Source organism: Electrona antarctica (assembly GCF_951216825.1).
Source record: "Electrona antarctica genome assembly, chromosome: 17".
In the NCBI taxonomy this organism is placed as follows: Eukaryota; Metazoa; Chordata; class Actinopteri; order Myctophiformes; family Myctophidae; genus Electrona; species Electrona antarctica.
The window spans coordinates 11,969,345-11,989,007 of NC_136798.1; the positions used below are offsets into that span (position 1 = coordinate 11,969,345).

At 40.6% G+C, this 19,663-nt stretch overlaps 2 protein-coding genes across 3 annotated transcripts; both read left to right on the forward strand.

Moving 5' to 3' along the window:
• Positions 1–5,147: 5,147 nt before the first annotated feature.
• Positions 5,148–7,783, forward strand: LOC306940649 (uncharacterized protein; the record flags this gene model as incomplete). The annotated part of the gene is made up of 9 exons (XM_079525755.1): positions 5,148–5,176; positions 5,252–5,335; positions 5,441–5,506; positions 7,002–7,053; positions 7,138–7,188; positions 7,284–7,328; positions 7,412–7,476; positions 7,560–7,626; positions 7,730–7,783. Exons 2-9 carry the CDS (start codon positions 5,274–5,276, stop codon positions 7,781–7,783), a joined length of 462 nt encoding a protein of 153 aa, XP_079381881.1. The 5' UTR covers positions 5,148–5,176; positions 5,252–5,273.
• Positions 7,784–13,234: 5,451 nt separating this feature from the next.
• Positions 13,235–14,795, forward strand: LOC306941232 (uncharacterized protein). 2 transcript variants are annotated; one of them, XM_079526566.1, is made up of 6 exons: positions 13,235–13,298; positions 13,379–13,436; positions 13,524–13,655; positions 13,745–13,837; positions 13,971–14,015; positions 14,119–14,795. In XM_079526566.1, the coding sequence occupies exons 1-6, from the start codon at positions 13,279–13,281 to the stop codon at positions 14,200–14,202; spliced, it is 432 nt and encodes a 143-aa protein (XP_079382692.1). In that variant the 5' UTR covers positions 13,235–13,278; the 3' UTR covers positions 14,203–14,795. The 2 variants fall into 2 exon arrangements, with proteins under 2 accessions (XP_079382692.1, XP_079382693.1); XM_079526567.1 differs by lacking the exon at positions 13,971–14,015.
• The last annotated feature ends 4,868 nt before the right edge of the window (positions 14,796–19,663 follow it).

The following is a 19,663-nucleotide window of genomic DNA, read 5'->3' on the forward strand; positions in this document are numbered from 1 at the left end:
GTGTGCATATTTGAAGACATGCAAATCTAACAATAACATTGTGCCCCTTAGCGCAGTTGAATGCAGAAATACTAGATTCTGTTTTTGAAGAAATGCCAAGAAACGACAGTTTCAAATTATGAATTTAAGCTAACATTGTCAGTACAGCTAGTTTCAATAGACAAACTGTCTCCTGTAGGTAATGTATTGAATGTAGTGGCATAAATTATACCTCTTTACCTAATGATTTACCTAATGCTATTTTGAAGGCCTGATAATGGACTTCATTATTTATTCTACAAACTCATGTTGTACAACCAACATGTTTTGTTAACTTAATTACCTGCCAACTCATAATAATAATAAAACTATGTATAGCACCTTTCGTGACATGCAATGCAACTCAAAGTGCATTTACAGAGCAATGGAGAAAAAGAGAAGAAGCATAAAACATTAAAATAATAGCAGTAATGCAATACAGTGAGGGCATGAATAACAAGGAATTTAAAAGATCAGTTAAAAGCGAGAGTGTAGAAGTGGGTCTTGAGCTGTGCTTTAAAAGTGTACAGAGGCTGACTGTTGAAGGTATAGTGGGAATTTGTTCACGGACAAGTTGTAATCTGTCAATTTTCTATGGCAGTCCAGAAAAAAGTGCATTGCAGTAATCAAGCTGAGAAAAAAGGCGTGGATCAGCAGTATTTGGTCTTACAAGTGGTTTTGGTGGTCTCTATTGTCAAACTTTCAGACTGATGGTTATGACAAATATTGCCTATTTTAACATACTCCTGAATATTGATTTAGCTCTTTTTTTTCTTGTCTCATGCCACCATCCTCTCTGGACCCGCTCTCCGCCAAGCGTCCTCTGGTGCCCTCCGATGTCCAGTATCCGCCGCCTGTCCAGTGTCCTCTGCTGCCGCCTGTCCAGTCTCCTCTGGAGCCCTCCTCTGTCCAGTCTCCTCTGCAGCCCCCCAATGTCCAGTCTCCTCTCGAGCCATCTGTCCAGTGTCCCATGCAGCCGTCATCTTTGAAGCGTCGCCATCAGCTGTCCTCCCTGGAGTCTTCCTCTCTGGAGCCTCCACTGAAGCGTTCCATGCAGCTGTCCTCTGTCCAGCCTCTCATGCAGCTGTCTTCTCTTGAACTGTCCTCTATGCAACAGTCTTCATCTTCCTCACATGTGTCATCCTCTGATCAGCCATCTTTGCCAGCCTCATGTGCAAAGGTCCCACAAGTAAGAAGGTCGAAGGTCAAGTTGGTTCGCTGTGGTCAGTGTAGTATGGTAGTGAATAAAGAAAATCTCCGAAAACATTTGGAACGAAAACATTCAGTACATAGTGTCAAGGACATCACAGCAACATCCTACCTAAGAAGCGAGTGCATAGATGCCAAAAATGGCATGTTTGTTGTTCTCAAGACACTGCATGGATGCACTATTCCCTTGCATGTGCAACAGAGGTCCTGGGGAGGAGACCACAAGCTTCGTTGCGAGTCCCTCAGCTGTCGGCAGAATCAAGAAGTGGCCGTAAGAAATGATCTCACAAGCTTCAGATGTGTTCACCTCCGCTCACTTGACTACTGTACAGTGACGGTTACAGCCCCAGAGTTGCTTCAAGACACCTTGCAGTTGATGGTGACGCAGAGATGGTTTGGGGAAGACAAGTTGAGGGAGTGCATGAAAAGAAAAGAGGCTGCCAGTGCACAGCAAGCTCCATTGTCTGTTTGTACCACCCTGATGTTTCCAAAATATTGTGTGTCTGTCTATGAGCCATCAGTCTCTTATTACAGTCGTCTTGGGCGGGTGATGGTCGTCTATAATAAGAAGGAGAACACCTGGCATTGTGGTTGCAACAGCTCTTGCAGGTCATGCGCTCACAAATACATTGCAAAGTGGCACCTCTTTCAGGAACATCGAGACCTCTTCAGGCGGGTGAGATCAACAGAGCATTCATTGCAAATGGAGGAAGAAGTTGGACAACATGGATCTTTGGACGGCAGGAGTGATGAATCGGTATACGCTCCTGAAGGTGAGATTCTGAAAAGGATGGTCGAATACATATTCAACCGAAAGAAGCTTCCAGCTGTACTGCAAGAGGACTTGCGGAAGAGGAAGACTAAGGAGGATTACCCGACACACTTGATTCCTCCCGAGTCCCAGTGCTCCATCTGTCCTGGAAGGGTGCCCCTGAGTGACTGCATTAAGATCACCTCTCATGCTAAAATTGTCACCACTGACGGCATTATTGAAGGTAAGTTTAAATCTAATTTGATTGGCGTAAATCTGATTTAAGTAATATATTAAATTTAAAACTTATTTTAAGAACTAATATACAGTATTATCTTTTAGACATAAGTACATACTGCAAGAGGGGTCCCATGTGTGGCATGTACTATCGGTACCAAGAGTTTGCAGATGGACTACATAACTTCAATGACAGCATACTTCTTAGTCTTCACTTCTGTCTCCATTTGAGGTCTAATCTGCAGGTTTGCATTTTTCTTTAATTATGCTGCAATTATCTACAGTGTAATTTTATTTCTTAATTGAGTTGGTCAACAAAATGGTTAAATATTGTTTCTTCATTGGAATTTAATCCTAGGTATACATGCATAGGAGGCAGAGTGAATGCCTTACAATGCTTTGATGTTGCCTTCCCTTTCAGACCAACCAGTCTATTGGGAGTGCTATTCTGGCTCTAGAATATCTTACAGAGCAGAAGTTCCCCTTGGCTGATTCACTCCATCACGGGTACCTGCATTTTGAGGCTCTATCTGAGCGTGACTACAGTTACAACTGTGTGCGTTGTGGGGACCATCCACCACTTGTCGTCATGGATCTCCATAGAAAAGCTGTGTTCAACATGTCTGGTAAACATTTTGGCTTTCTCATAATCATAGATGGGGAGGGTGTTTATAGTATATGGTAACTACTACACAACTTCCCTTCCTAAATTCATTTATTTCTAAATGTGCAGAAAATTATTGCTTTTATGTGATTGTAAGGTTCTCTGTGGTGGTCATAATATTGATACAAGTCTGTTATTTGTAGCCAGTGACCTCAAAATGCCACCTGAGGGCTACAAGGGAGAAGTGAATGTGGAAGAGTTCTGGGATTCTGTTGGCAAGCAAGAGATTGCCAGGGGGTTTCTTACTAGTAAGTACAAAAGATTTGCTGACTTTCACTCAACAATGGAGATGTAAAACTTTATTGAAAAGATTCCTATTGATAAAAGTTTACAGTACACTCTAGTGCATTTCTTTCTTCCATTAAGGTAATAAGGAGAATCCTTTCTCTGTGCCACCATCCTACGAGTACTGGGCTCCTTGGATTGGTCCCAAGACCAGGAAGTCTGCAGTTGTGTTGAACACTGAATTCCACAAAGTTCCTACAGCTAGAGTTTCTGTTAATGAGGCGGAACTGAGTGTAACTGAGAGTCGTCTTATTGATGAGCTCATGAATAAACGGGTATGGAATATTGTGCATGCCTGTTCAGATTTACACAATGGCAATTGCAACAGAAATTTTCATTACATTTAAAGTCTCTGCATTTATTATTACCCAGGCTGGGGTCATTCGAGACCTATGTAAAGAGTGTGGCCTGGATACTGTTGGCTCCAGAAACGACCTTATTCAGAGACTGGAGACTGAGATGTCATCGAGGGCTGGCTATGACGAGATCTTTGAAAAGATATGGGGTGCATCAGGTATTTCTTACATAATGCATGATTTATTTTCACATTTTGGTAACACTTTATAATAACTAGGTTCATTATAAGTTATAAGTACATAATTAATAAACCGTTAACTATTTAACAAGTCATTAATAACTAACAGTTAAGGACTTATAACGATGACTCATGGATAGTTAACTACTTATGATGGATAGTTATAAAAATGTTTGCTCCATTTATTAATAATTTATCTCTGTCCAGGTGGCTGGGCAGCTATACTTTGCCCATGTGGCATTGTGTACAGCTTGAAGGTTCTACTCAGGGGAGAGAGCCCAAGGGACTACGCAGATCTCCTTCTGTCATGGCAGCACATGCCTAATGTTAGTGTGTATGACTTTGCAAGAGGTTTGGCTAGGCACACCAACTTGAGGTCACCCGTCACCTTCAGTCCACATGAGGGGCGGCTGTTGGATCCAACTCCTGAAAACATCAGAGATGCCAGAGAGGGTAGAATTCATGTTGATCTTCCTTGGCTGTCGGAAATGCAGAATCCTTCTGCTGTTGACTGTCATCCATACACAGGCTCCAAAGAGCATTATGCTCTGAGTGACAAATTCCACGAAGGCAATTCCACAGATCCAAAGGATGTTCTGCGACGTGTGGGTTTTGTGCCACAGCTGTCTGGGCTTCTCAACACACAAGTTGTAGAACAGTTCTTCGCACACATGAGGAAAGCTAATTATTTCCTCAACAACACGGCACCAGCAACCTACATCTTCATGTTAAGAAATATGTTGCATCACAGAAACGCCAGGCTGAATAAGGAGACTACAACACTCATTGAAAACACCTTTGGAAAAGCGGTCCAATTCAATGTATACAGCCAGGTAGTCATGGGTACTTATGTTTCTCTTTTTAATTAGAAAGATTTCATGTTAAATGCCCTATCTTTTTGTAAATGTGCAATTTCCCTCTGGCAGCCTCTAACATCACCTGAAAACATCCGGGGAAGAAGAGACTGGGACTTCGCTTTCCATGGGGGACAGCAGACACTGGTACAAAGAAAAAAAAAAGAAAACTGTCAGACTATGTGTTGTGACATTGCTACAATGTGTACAATTTCTTTCCTTGACTGTTAAAGCTTGACTATGTGCTGAATGGGCAACGTTCTCCTGAAGAGCACATGATTGATGTCGGCGCAATAACTTTAAAGCGCAAAGATTTCCTGACTTTGGGGTTGGAGAGGGAGGTGGAAGCCACGGTGAGTACTATATCTCTGCTGTCGGGAGGAAACCACCTAACTCCAAAATGTTCATTTTTCAGGAAATTAAAACCTTATATTTTGAAAACAAAGCAATACAGTCTCAAAGTTGGTGTTGTGACTTTCTATATTGTCAATGACTTCCATGAGAGGGGTAGAGGTGGTGGAGTCCAATGGCCTTAAGTGGTTTTGTCCAAAGTAATTTTTACTACTTTCCAACTACTTGTCAACTGCTGTCTCACCATGATCTCTGAGATTGCCAGATGTCGAGTAAGTTGTTTCTAAGTTTCTTAAGAAATTATTTAAATGTTTTTGGACATATTGAAAGGTAGTATGTATTTACAGGGAAAGGATGTAGTCACCATGGATGCGTATGTGGTGGCGTCATGGAAGGCACCATATGATGACGATCCCTTTCTGTCCCTACCGGTAATTGATCATCAAACTTATCTGATCAATATAAATGAAAGCTCTAACTTCTAAAAACTTTGTATGCCAGTCTACATTAAAACTTTTTTTCCCTTATTCTCGTAGGATGATGCAGCTTCTAAAGACCTCATCCTATGCCCGACATGGAAACCAGGACACTGGATGCTCAGTGTAAGGCTTTTTGCATGTCAACAAATGTAGTCTTTATAACTTTGTAACGGGTGCAGTACTTAGTTTAGACTAGTCATTGGTTAGACCAGTCATTAGTCCTACAACTACAACCTATCTCAAACCCTCACCCTAAACCTAACCTCCCACGGGGCAGCACACCTAAACCTAACCTTAACCAATGTCTAACCAATGACTAGTCTAAACTAAGTATGCACCCCCTGTAACTACTTTAATAGAGTAATGTATACTTCTGTGATCAGTGTCAATATTGTTTTGACAATATTATTTTGGTCATGTAATTGAAAACCACGTGTGTGTGTGTGAAGGTGAAGTGAGCGGTGCCTCTTATCATGATTTATGTATCGTATGACACAGTAACGTGCTGCTACCGACAAATAGACACACATAGTCACATGCTGGAGTGGTTTGTACCGCTCAAAAATAATGTATTCGATTCAAAGGAGCTTTATTGGCATGAGAAAACAAACGTTTACATTGCCAAAGCAAGTGTCACAAAATACAATAAAAACAGTTGAAAATGGAGAAAGTATATACAGTTGGACAGGGTACAGCATTTTGTAAATGGAGCTATGTCACATTGCATTGTTATGTACATGTTATAACGGGTTATAAAGCTTTTTTGAAACTAATAGCAGCACTTCTTTTCAGTCACTTTGGGACAAATGGCAGCATTTTTCTCATGACTATTTAAATGGTATACAAAAAACTCAGATTTAAGATCTGTTTAAAGGTAGCAGCTCTGTTTCACAATTGCTTTTAAAGAAAAATAGACTGGAGGTTACACATGATGCTAATTCTTTTTTGCAACTTCTTTACCACTGTTTCTCAGGTCATAAGACCAAAAGACAAAGTCTTGCACTTCTTAGACTCTAAGAACCCCCATGGCTTTGGCAGTCAGGAAAATCTCTCACTTTTCAGGTTATTTTTAATGCAATTTTGGCCCGAGTTCAAAAGTTGGCCCTCAAGTTCAAAAGTTGGCCCGACGTTCAAAAGTTGGCCCTTAATTTCAAATGGCCCAATTACCTTCTATGAGTTGTACAGCTGCATGTGTTCTGCTGGCATGACTTGTATTGCTTGGTTGCATGTTTTATGTTGCATGTGTGACTTGTATTGCTTGGTTGCATGTTTTATGTTGCATGTATGACTTGTATTGCTTGGTTGCATGTTTTATGTTGCATGTATGACTTGTATTGCTTGGTTGCATGTGTTCTGCTGCATAACTTCTGTTGCTGTGAAATGCATGCACTCTTGGATGAGTTGGGTATTTCTTTCTGTTCTGTATGGCTTTATAGGAGAGTGAGATCTGGACTGGTTCAAATGTATGACATTTTATATTTCTAACTTACACCCCATCTTAAGCATGGAACTTGAGATGAGTTTAAACGTAACCACGGTAACCGTGCTGATATCATACATTTGACCCAATCCATCAAGTCATGTACTTGTAAATAGTAATTACATGTTTATTTTGCAGTAAAATGGCTATGAAAATGGTGCCTGGGCTTTGGACTGTCATGAAGAATAAGGTAGTAATAAAGAAATTATGTATACTGTATTCATCTATTGTAGGTGTATTATGCGTTAGACTTGAACCATTCTGTTTCTTCCAGAACATCCCCCTACAGATGGATGGACTGTGTTGTGGAGTCTTCATGCTGATGGTAAATTAAATTGACACACAAAGCTGTTATTACTGTACTTATTGCGTACTGGTTATTGAATGAAAATTACATTGTATGCTTGAAATATGTTGCAGTATGCTCTCCACCTGGTGATTGATGAGCCATTTGACTTCAGTTTTGTGAGTTGAAATTGTACACATTTACACACAAACCTTCATTAAGTCTTCATTTTGAAGTTTGTTGACTCTTGTTTATTTCTTAGGTGGACATACCAAAGATAAGGCTGTGGTGGTGTCTGCTTCTGATGGAGAATTTCACTCTCGGCGGGTAAAAGAGTAAAATAATGGAATGCAATTTATTTTGACATTTTTAAGTCTCTGAATCTAACCTAAACCTTCTTTCTAATATAGTCAAGGAAGGAAATTTGCCCATTGGTCAGATGATGCACTGAAAGTGCGGGAGGACGCAGACAACGAGGCATGTTTCTTAATAGCGCATGAACAAGTTGAAATTTGTATTTGTCTGGTTACACTTGTTTTACTGTTCTGTAAAATGACCTGTTCCCGATGTTAAATTTTAGGATCATGACTGTATGGCTGCCTCTATTGATGTCTGCATCTTCCAGAAAAGGTAAGTGATGGGACAAATTGTGAAATTTGCAAATATCACTTAACCCTTAGACAGACTACTACTGGAAAACACGTGGAGTTATGCATTAGTCCGGTCTGACTTGTACGTGATTTTCCGTAGTTCTCTTTTTTTACTAATACCAATAGATTAATTCGGTCCGCACCTCTGTATAGAGTATTGAGCATAAATATCAACTACATTTCCCAGAAAACCTGTGTCACGTGACACACGTGTACGCTTTGCCATTGGAAGCTGATCCCACCCCCCAGTAAACAGTGGGGGCGGAGGGAGTTTTCATAGTTTTCAGTGTTCAGCCCGTTTGCCGTCTCGCCCGAGCGATTTTCTATCAGAAAAAGTTGAAAGCAGTAATATTAATTTGAGCGAGTTTTGTGGTAGTAGTATTGATCCATACGCGTCCCAGTCGCCTTCTCCAGCTTAGAACCGGAGCGGGGACCGGCCACTACCACTCATTGTCTCCTCATCGTCGTCCGATGAGCCATACCGGGAAACCATTGAAAGAAGACGATCAACCCGGAATGTTTTGAGGTAATCTTATTGTAGAAAATGCCCTTCTATAGTGATCAGAAATCATGGACAAAATAAATCTACAAGCTCACAACGCGTCGCGCATAACCACGCGTTGCTTCAGTAAACGATGCATGTTTGTTCTCCGTATTTGTAGACAGTAAATAAAAGGAGCGAACATTACTCTTCAGATCAGATCGCCTATATGGCACGCTACAATATAAAATAATTGTACTGCCATGCGTGCATGGCTGCATGCCTGCTACGATACATTTGTACTGCACCGACCGACACTAACCCCCCCTCCAGCCATTAGCCAGCACCTTTTACTGTCTACAAAGACGGAGAACAAACATGATGATCTACAAGCTCAAACAGGTCACATGCGCGACGCGTTGTGAGCTTGTAGATTTATTTTGTCCATGAGTTATATGAGCTTGCATGATAATCGCATTCATTGTATTGTATACAATCATGATTTTACATTGTTTAGTGTCACCGTGTGATGATGATGATGATGTCAGATAGCCTACGTCCCCCCCCCCCCCCCCCCCCCCCCCGGCCAATAGCCAGTACCATTTCTGCAGTGTTTGCTAGCAACTAGCCAACAGCCAGTGGAATGTGGCGACGCGATGGTGCTGGATATTATACCCGCGAGCACTCATTGGTGTCATTCTAACGTCTCCTATTATTTTATCGTGATACTAGCAGCCAGCTCTACAAGCTCAAACAGGTCACATGCGCGACGCGTTGTGAGCTTGTAGATTTCTTTTGTCCATGAGTTATGAGCTTGCATCATAATCACATTCATTGTATATTGTATACAATCATGATTTTACATTGTTTAGTGTGTCACTGTGTGATGATGATGATGATGATGACTATGATGTCAGATAGCCTACGCCCCCCCCCCCGGCCAATAGCCAGTACCATTTCTGCAGTGTTTGCTAGCAACTAGCCAACAGCCAGTGGAATGTGGCGACGCGATGGTGCTGGATATTATACCTGCGAGCACTCATTGGTGTCATTCTAACGTCGCCTATTATTTTATCGTGATACTAGCAGCCAGCTACAAACACCATGTAATAGTAGCGTGCACTGACAACAGCTAAATGTTTATTTTTTATATATTTAGAACTGACATCAGATGAGGAGGAGGATGATGATGATGAAGACGAAGAGTCAAGACTGCGATGGAGTTCTCCGACACTGAACCGGATTCATTCATTTCAGGGGGGCAGTTTTTTTTATTTTTATTATTATTTAGCCTACACACACACACACCGTCAAGAACAACTGGAATGCAGTGGTTTGGGGACACTGGTGAGTTTGGGGACAACTGTTTTGTATGTAGGCCTATTTATTTTCTGTAATACTTATTATAATTTTATTATGTTAGTAGTCATAAAAAATAAAAGACGCTTTTACAATGAGTTAGACCTGTCATGGCTATTTTGTTCACTATTGTGAGGTTTATTGTATATGACTAAGCGAGTTTCAACTGATTTACTCTGTAACGGTAGATGGTAATAACTCAATTTCTTTTTTATAATACAGTATACATTCAAGTCTATATTTTGATACATTTCATGGGCACCAAGTCATATCAAAACAATGTCCTTGGATGTGTTTTTTATCAAAACTGTGTTTCTTCATAATAGGTTTTTGAGATACATGCATGAATAGACAAGGTACTGGTAAGACTGAATGTAAACATGGTATATATCAAAATGTGCGTTAGAATGTCTAATTTTACCCCAAAGAAGAATTGAGTTTATATGATGTTCCATTTCAGAGCTATGGGGACTTTTAGCTGGATAGGTCAGATTGATCATGACTGACCATGCTATTTATAGATGGCAAAATATCTACAGTGGTACATGTGAGAAACTTTTTATTTTATTTTAATTGAACTAGACAACTCACCCTTTAAAATGAGATATTGCATGGCTATGTACGCCCAGCAGAAAAAAAGTTATTTAGAAAATAAAACTTCAACCGGGCATAACTTTTTTTGTTGTCCTAGAAACACTACCCAGTGTAAATGCAGGCTCTTTTAACACTTTGATTGCTACAAGATCTCAACAGGCCTATTTGGATGTTGCTACCGTTTAACATTGCACAAAGGCCTTGTTCGGGGGCCCACAGCAAAATGTTCTCTTATAGCGAGAATCACACGCATACATCAAAAGAAAGCTGAACTTGTCCACTTCAATTTAAAAAATACATTTTGATTTTACCATGTTCCATTCTGGAGATATTGACCTTTTTGCAACACCTGCATTTGCCTGGAAGTGGTTATCTTGAACAGCGAGCAGAGTTATGGATGGTTTAAAGTCAGAGACATTGACAGGCAGATATAAAATTGAACCCAATAAATATCCTATACATCCTATACACCGAATGAAAGCCCTGAATGTGTACTTTTACGAGGAAAAGAGTAAACATTGATCCCATGTACAGTTAGACAGTAATTGGTTATTGAATGCAGCTTGTGCCCACCAGATAACTTCAGAGAAGACATGGACGTGAACTCCTCAATATTCACAAAATAAGGCCTATAGCGACATATAAATACTATATACCGTATGAAACAGAAGACTCTCTGCTTTCATAAGAAAAAAACTTCTACTGTAGTAATAATAAAAATCACACCCATGTGAAGTGAGTGGTGCAACTCTGTCCCATATTCTGTTCTCTGCTTATTCAATACAGCTCGCTATATACGGACTGAGGCAGAAAGTCATGTAAACCTTTTATTTACAGTTTGGTCTGTAAACTTCTACTGTAATAATAAAAATCACACCCCTGTGAAGTGAGCGGTGCAACTGTTCTCTACAGTTGGGTGCAACTGTAGAGAACAGTTGCACCGCTCACTTCACAGGGGTGTGATTTTTATCCGTATATAGCGTATATAGCGAGCTGTATTGAATAAGCAGAGAACAGAATATGGGACAGAGTTGCACCACTCACTTCACATGGGTGTGATTTTTATTATTACTACAGTAGAAGTTTTTTTCTTATGAAAGCAGAGAGTCTTCTGTTTCATACGGTATATAGTATTTATATGTCGCTATAGGCCTTATTTTGTGAATATTGAGTTCGGGTCCATGTCTTCTCTGCAGTTATATCTGGTGGGCGCAATGTGCAATGTAACCAATTTATGACAAACTGTACATGGGATCAATGTTTAGTCTTTTCCTCGTAAAAGTACACATTCAGGGCTTTCATTCGGTGTATAGGATGTATAGCATATTTATTGTGTTTATTGTTATATCTGCCTGTCAATGTTGACTATAAACCTTCATAACTCTGCTTTCTTTAGATGATGATTGCCTCATTGTCTTGATCGCAAAACATTGGGGGGGGGGGGGGGGGGGTTCATGGGCACATTGGGCAGCAAAGGTCTTGATCCGTACGGCTATAAAAAGTCCCATTCCACCGTTCGGTTCAGAACTATAGTATAACGGTGAGACGCGTTGTCATCATCAGCTGAAGGAACATGCCTGGGCATGCATGCAGGTTGGGGGCGATGGAGAAAAAAAAGCTTCGGATCACAACACCACGGTTTAGGACGCGGAAAAGTTCGTTATACATTACACCCGGGTCGATTACGTCCCCGATGCGTTCATTGCGGTCTTATCACTACAATTATAATGAATAAAAAAGCGTTACAATCACACGTCCGAGTGATCTCCGATTATGACTGCTCTGCATGGCGATACGTGATCCACCAACGGTAGACTGTCTGTTGTCGTGGCGGCCCCTCGATACTGTAGTTAGTTCGTAGTATTGTAGGCTCGGGGATCGTTTGGTCGCTACAGTATGAAGAAGGAAACATGCATCTGTCCATGTGTGTTGCAGACGGTTATGCAATGCAATGCCGATCGGATCCGGTGCATATGTGTTTAGGAATAGGCAGCGTTCCGTTCATGTTTTTTTCCGAGAGCCATCTCGCAAGATCCTCCTTCTGGAGAAACAGGAGGGGAGGGGGGAATCGAGTATTATGTGTTGTGTGAAAGCCAATAGGTGGAGGAAAGCCTGGTGAGGCGAGGTTAGGTGAAATTTGATTCTTTTCACACACCGGCTAGATCGGCATGGGCGCATCCATTTTACATTGGCTTCTACACGTAAAGCGGCCCGACCTCCTGTTTTCAGGAGGGGAGGGTTTTTTTTTTTTTTGGTTTTTTTTCTGATCACGTGAGCGGGACTAAGCAGCAATGATAGGGTGATGGTTCTTCATTGTCCGGGTGGGTAAAAAGATGAATGAAAGTATGCTATAAAAAAGTGATTGAAACGTATTGATACGTGATTCGCACCCGACGTTTGATTAATTGATAACGTATTGATACGCGATTCGCGTCGGCTGTGTTAAATGGCTTCCAACACAAAAACTAAACATTTTATCAACTCGGTTCATTTTTTTTCCTGGAAGCAGACAAGTCAAGCTTTCTCTGAAGGTCTTTCGTTGTCACACATTCACAACAGAGAATTTTTAATAAATCATTCAAAAACGGGATTATGCCATAGAGAAGTCTACCTACTATATAGAAATCCTTGAAACTCTTAAGAGTTAAAGGGGAATACCACTATTGTTGTGTGGAAATAAGAAAGTCCCCCCCCATTCTGTTTTGCCTAGAACTGGAGGTCTGAAAAAAAGATGTACTTCATAATGTTACTGATTTTATTTTGTCTTCAGACCTCCAGTTGTAGGCAACACAGAATGGGGGGACCTTTGTATTATTTCCACACAACTATAATGTATATTAATGGTAAAATGTTGAAAATGAGTGGTATTCCCCTTTTTAAGCAAAAATTACATGAGTGCATATGTTATTAGATGGTGGTATCCTGAACACGCAAACCCCCTAATGGTCCAGTGTCAGAGGTGCCAAGGGTGGCTCCACACACACTGCGCTGGAATCGCAGTCCCAGTGGACAGTTTTTGCTGTGGATGTAACAAGCATCCCCTGGATGCCCCATTCACTGGAAAGGTTTGCAATTTGTTTTCTGGGCAGTGTTGTAAGCTTGTTGGTAATTATGGGATAACAAAAGGGATTCTATTTCACTACAGGACGTTGGAATTAAGCAGAGCTGGGATTGCTGGGGTCGTAACGGGACCAGAAATCCAGGTAAGAGATTTGCAAATTTTCAAACTAAAGTTGTATGTTACTTTGCATATTGAGTTCTTTAGATGTAACTTGCGTCTGCTTTCTCAGGCTCTTCACACAACCCTGACATCAGGACAGCAACTCTCAAGCAGACTGTACCTGTACCAGAACAAGCAGGGATGTTGCAAGCTCCGGGACAGCTTGAGACGGAGGAAGTTCACAGTTTTCATGGAAAATGAGGTATTTTTAATGTTAAGAAGATACAATCTCACTGTATACATGTATACATTATTGGTTGTCAGTTAATTATGTCTATCTCCCCCAATTAGACAAACGAGTTGGTCAGACTCGTAAAAGGAACGCTACAGCTGTCCAATGACCTAGACCATATGGACTTCATCTTGGATGTGATGCTTCCTGAGGTATGCATCATGGACGAATGAATAATGTATAATTTTTTTGGGGCGATAGTTCAATGTTTGTTTTTAAAAACGCCTTAACAATAAAGATAATTTAATGTTCGTTTTGCATCATCATTACATCACCTAATCATAGCCTCCTCGATGTTGTAAGATGATAAGAGCGGCCCTCACTTCACATGTGAGTGATTTTTTTTTGTATTTTTTTTTTTTTTAAACTTTATGTAGTACTGTTAGACATGTTATGCATCAACAATTGATCTTTGTATTTTGTTTCTTTGCAGACTATGATATACATACTGAAGAAGCTGGAGGGGTTTACCAGATTCAGAACAGGCCCTCGACATTTATTCTTTCACTTAAGATAACATTTAGTCTGTCATAAGTTGTCACCCACCGAGTTGATTTGGAAAACGGTTCACAGAAAGTTCGCTTTTAAAATAGTTCGCAAATGTCACATGGCCACATGTTGAGATAGGTTGACAATCATAAATTCCCATTTAGGCGGGGGAGATGGTTGAAGGGTGCTCTGTGTGTTTTATCAAACATTTGAAAATAACATTATTTGAAAATGTTTGACACAGGCTCTAGTGAGGAATGAGCAAAGCAAAATTTACTTGTAGATTAAATGTAACAGTTGTTTTTTTCAATGTTCTTTTTTCTTTTTAAATAATGTACAAGACGGAATGGAAACATTGTGCCCCCAAGAGCTGAATCTTTGCAAATGTCTGACTCTAGTCACTCTTGGGATGTTGTCACTATGAGGTTTCCAACAGTATTACAGTTTTCATTCGGGGGATGATGCTCCGTGACATTGCCAATGTCCAAAGGCTCCAGTGAAATTTGTTCTTTATGTGACTCTTCGCTGTCTCTGCTTCTCTGCATGCATAAGGTTTTGGATGAAAGTGCACATTTAAAAGCCAGGACCTGGAACGGGGGTTGCAAGGCTCTGCAATATAAAGTTGTGACCTATTGAAATAAGTCGAGATGTCTCACAGAGTTTGAGTTAATAAAGTGGTTAACTTTGATCCTGCCTCTGTGCCTGCTTTGAGTGATGTTTGTATTACCTTTTAATTGCCAAATCAAATGTGCTTCAGACTTGATGGCAAATTTATATTTATATTTATATTTATATTTACAAGGTTTACTTTAGTGTATGTTGTGTACAATGTTCAGAATTCAGTCCGTATAGCATTACATTTTTTTTGTAACTGTGGTTAAACCAGTTATAAACTTTTAAGCAGTTTGTAGACAAGTAGTAACGGTTTGTTCACATTCGTAAACGAATAAAGTGCTACCAGTTGTCTTGAAACATTGCTTTGCCTTTCTTTAACTGGATAATGTAATAACTTAAGACTATACAGTAGGGCTTATCACACCTGCTAAAATCACTCATTTGGAAACTGATGTTTGATGCTGACCATGATACTGATATATTGCTAACAAGATACTGACTATAGTCCGGGAACCGAAGGGTGATTTTTGGCTGAACGTGGTTTCGTCAGATAAAGTTTTTTTGTCAACTGATTCTTGTAGCTTGGGGTCACCTCTTAATAATTCCAGAGGGTGCCCAGTGATATCCCTTGGGCATTTTTTGTTATTAGCCCCTTAATGCCCGAAACACAAAAGAATCCACCCAAAATAGAGTTTTATGGTATTTCATGCAAAATACTTGGTCTAAATCAACAACTAGCATCAACTTTGATTTCTACAGTGTTTATGAATGTGGATATGCATATTATTAACCCCTTCATGCCTGAAAACCCCAACATGCCATAACATATATCTTTTGAGAATGAGATTGTATGCACAATAATCAAGTCAAATGTATCAAATCTGCTTTCTACCATCTGTATTAGTGAAACTGTAGCATATTTCTTTTCAGGTTGAAGATGGTGGCAACAACAGCCAAATCCAATTCAAAGTATACACTCCAAAGTGTATGACCTATATCTATTCAATGGTCATCATACTCCTGTCTAGTGACTGTGATGTTCATGTGGAGGACGCCCTTGCCTATGAGCTGGCACCAGTCTTAACTGCCATGTTCACAGAGGATTGAATGCAAATGTATATACCTTTATTGAAAGGATAAGCCCCTTGAGATGCATCATCTCATTTTAGAGTGGGTCCTCAACACAGAACAGTAATAATAAACAGCATCATCGAATAAGCAAGGTATAAATATGAACATGCATATTGGAAAAGAGGCAGCACTTTGTTTGTTGTAGAAAGACAAAGTCCAAGAAAGATTAAAAAAAAGAAAAAGATTAGAAGCATGAGCACGGTGTTAGAAGATGAGTGAAAATCGATTATTTAAATACATTGAAAAGAAGTGATTGATCTAAGTCTAAATAATTCAAAGCCACGTCCACATTGAAGACGTCACTTCGGGAGGAATGCTGCTGATGCAGATGTCACTGTCATTGATGGATCAGACCGTTGGACCATCCAGCTGATGTCAACCACATACCTATCTGACAGTGATGTCTACCTAATCTTCGAGATATAGGTCTACTGTGAAGTCTGTGATTACATCATGGTCATGATCAGGTCAGTCAGCAGAGATGCCAGGGAGACGGGGGTCAGCTAGAAATACCATGTCCTATCATGATATATCTCCTCCAATCACTGTAGCTACAAACAGCCGCCTTTTGAGGTCTGATTTCATTTTCATTTCCTCATCTTGTGCTATAGGCATTCCAGCAAGTGCCATCTGGACCTTCAGGTCCTGTTCCGTTAAGGAAACTATGGAGGAAACTAGACTACTAGTCTGGGAGAAAAGAATGGGAAAGGTCATGCATGTACTTCAAACCAGCTGCACTACCACCAACAGATTAATTGAGAATGTATAGATCCCCCACTTTTAAACATCTTTGTGGCAAAATGTTGATGGGCATCTTACACCAGCATGAGACCGAGAGTAGTTTGGATGGAAAAAGACAGATCTATCAGGCCACTGAGCCCTACCAATCTACCTAAAGACCTGCAGTAATAAGTGTAATAAAGTAATAAGTGTAATAAATATGCATTAATTAATAATGCATTCATCATAAATCTACTACATTGTGCCTATCCACATGCACAAACGCATGCAGAAAGCAAATTTGATGCATTTAGACCAAGTAATTTGCATGAAATACCATAAAACTTTATTTTCAGGGATTTGTTAGTATTTCAGGCATTAAGGGGTTAATAACTAAATTTGCCCAAGGGATATCACTGGGCACCCTCTTGAATTCGTGAGAGGTGACCCCAAGCTACAAGAATCAGTTGAGAAACTAGAAAAAGTGCCCTTCTGGGCACAGGTCTCCACCAGGAGGATAGGACTGTGTGAGATGTTTGGCAAAATGTTTAGGAGTAATATAAACATGTTTGCCTTTGATTTGAGGCATTTTGTTCCAAAAATGTGTTTAGCAAAAATCAACCTGTTGGTGGTGCTATAACAGGCCAATGTGAAAAGGGTGGGATATATTCCTCAGCCTAGTAAGAAAATGTGTGAAAGATTTCACGTAAATTGCATGCTGCATTCATGATTTGAGGCTTTTGTTCAAAACGGGGCAATCTTGCAAACTGTGGAAGCCAATTATAGCCAATTAGGATGGAATACGAAATATCGGACAGATCCGACTTGAGCACATGACCATAGAGATACTGTGGATCGATTTGTGAGATTTTTGGACAGAATCTGGAGGAGTAATATCAAAAAATGTGTTTTACAAAAGTCGGCCTCCTGGTGGCGCTATAAAAGGCAGATGCGGAAAATGCAGGTCAAAGGTTTGTCCTTGGCCTCTAGGGAGTGTGCATGCAACGTTTCACGCAGATCGGTGCAGTTTTAGGTAAAAATGTGAAAAGCTGCCTCATGGTGGCGCTATAACAGGCCGTTCTGGAAAATGTGGGGCAGAGGTTCATCGTTGGCATCCAGGGAGTGTGTGTGCAAAGTTTGGCATCGACCGGGTTAACGGTGCCGGAGATTAGCTGGTAACAGACGGACGGACACACACACACACGGACGGACACACGGACGGAGTGCAAAACATACTCTCTCCCCATGCCTTCGGCCTGGTGGAGACAATAAACTTTATCTGACGAAACCACGTTCAGCCCCACGGCTCCCGGACTACTATCCCTAGGTAGTGCAGGAACAAAAGCCCCAAAAGTTGACTATACCCCTCCCCGAGGTATAACAAAACGGGACATAGTTTTTTCATATCTTTAGGATGTCCCGTTCATGAAATGGATTGTCCCGAGATTTACTTTTACTGCAAAAGTCTTAAAATTGATCCATGAAGTGACTCACCACATAGGCAATAAAAAACGCCTATCTGAAAGAGGGAGTTCCAAGTAAATCCTCTGTTATTTTTTACCTGCTGTTTGTTTTTACATCATACTTGCACAAATTGTCGACAGGTAGTGTGCCTACATCCCAGAACAATCAGAATGCCAATATTTGGTTCTAATGTGAATCAGCAGCCTTTTATATAAGGCCTTAAATAGGCGGAAATAGCAAAAAGTTTACTTTTCTGACATTCACTTGTAATTTTGGTCCTACTATTTATCAACAAAATGTGACATTGTTTTTTCATATCTTTAAGATGTCCTCTTCATGAAATGGATGGTCAGAAGTTTTACTTTTACTGCAAAAGTCATTAAATCCATCCATGAAGTGATCCCCACTGAGAGAAACGCCTACCCCACCACACACACACACACACACACACACACACACACACACACACACACACACACACACACACACACACACACACACACACAAATATTATATATTTTTATGTTTACATGGAAATTAGAATGTATTATTTTACTGTCCAATGACACAGGCCAAGTTATTGTGGAACATCCTAGTTGGATATTTCTGATGTGAAATGGCACAAGGGACCCCCACAAAAAGTCCACCCCAAAATGGTGCCCTTTTCTGGGGGTTGGGCACCTTCCCCCTCAGTGCTCTCTGCCCCCAGGATGCCAATATTTGGTTCTATTGTGAATAAGCAACCGTTTATATAAGGCCTTATTGTGACCGCAGGTCGCGTTTACTATGAAATCGTACATTTTTGTACCATGGGAAAGCCCCAATATATGGTGCCCAGGTCTCATAACATCACATGGCATCGGAGATCCCTGATGTCATAGTAAATACAACCTGATGTCGCAATTAAGCCCATACAGTATATGGAGATCCCTGATGTATCAATATTGGCCAGCAACTCTACATCTGACCTCAAACCACGCCCGGCAGTCGGCGAAAACTAGAGTTCTCAACAGGCCTGATGGGCCCTCATCAAACCCTTTACACTCAAGACACTGCCCCCGCTGCCACCCTTAGATCTATATGGAGCTGAATGTTCTGACATTCCATATGTTGATCTGACCTCATCAAACCCTGTACACTCAAGACATGCTCCATATATGGCCAGTACATAATTCATTCCATATGTTGATCTTACCCCCCATGCCAAAGCGCCAGCGCTCGCCCAGCAGTCACCCAGGTGGATGCGTGCACGTCACCTCGCCCTTTATGACGCGGTCGCTTCTCACCCTCAGGCGTCTAGTGGATCTATCTATCTATCTATCTATCTATCTATCTATCTATCTATCTATCTATCTATCTATCTATCTATCTTTTTCTTTTCAAGAGTTACTTCTAAATGTTCTAATCCTGATCTAATACTGTAAAATGCCTATACAAACTTAATAACAGGAAATATATTTTGATGCCATGTTTTTAGTTTACTCACATTTATGTGGAATCTAAGGATGTTTCGAGCCTATGCCTCAAAACAGCTGGAATGACAAAATATTGTTATATAA

Coding starts and splice junctions, on each gene's coding strand:
- LOC306941232 (XM_079526566.1), top strand. CDS start 13,279: ATGCCCCATTCACTGGAAAG. Junction 13,299..13,378: donor ATGCCCCATTCACTGGAAAG/GTTTGCAATTTG, acceptor ATTTCACTACAG/GACGTTGGAATTAAGCAGAG. Junction 13,838..13,970: donor TGGATGTGATGCTTCCTGAG/GTATGCATCATG, acceptor ACCTAATCATAG/CCTCCTCGATGTTGTAAGAT.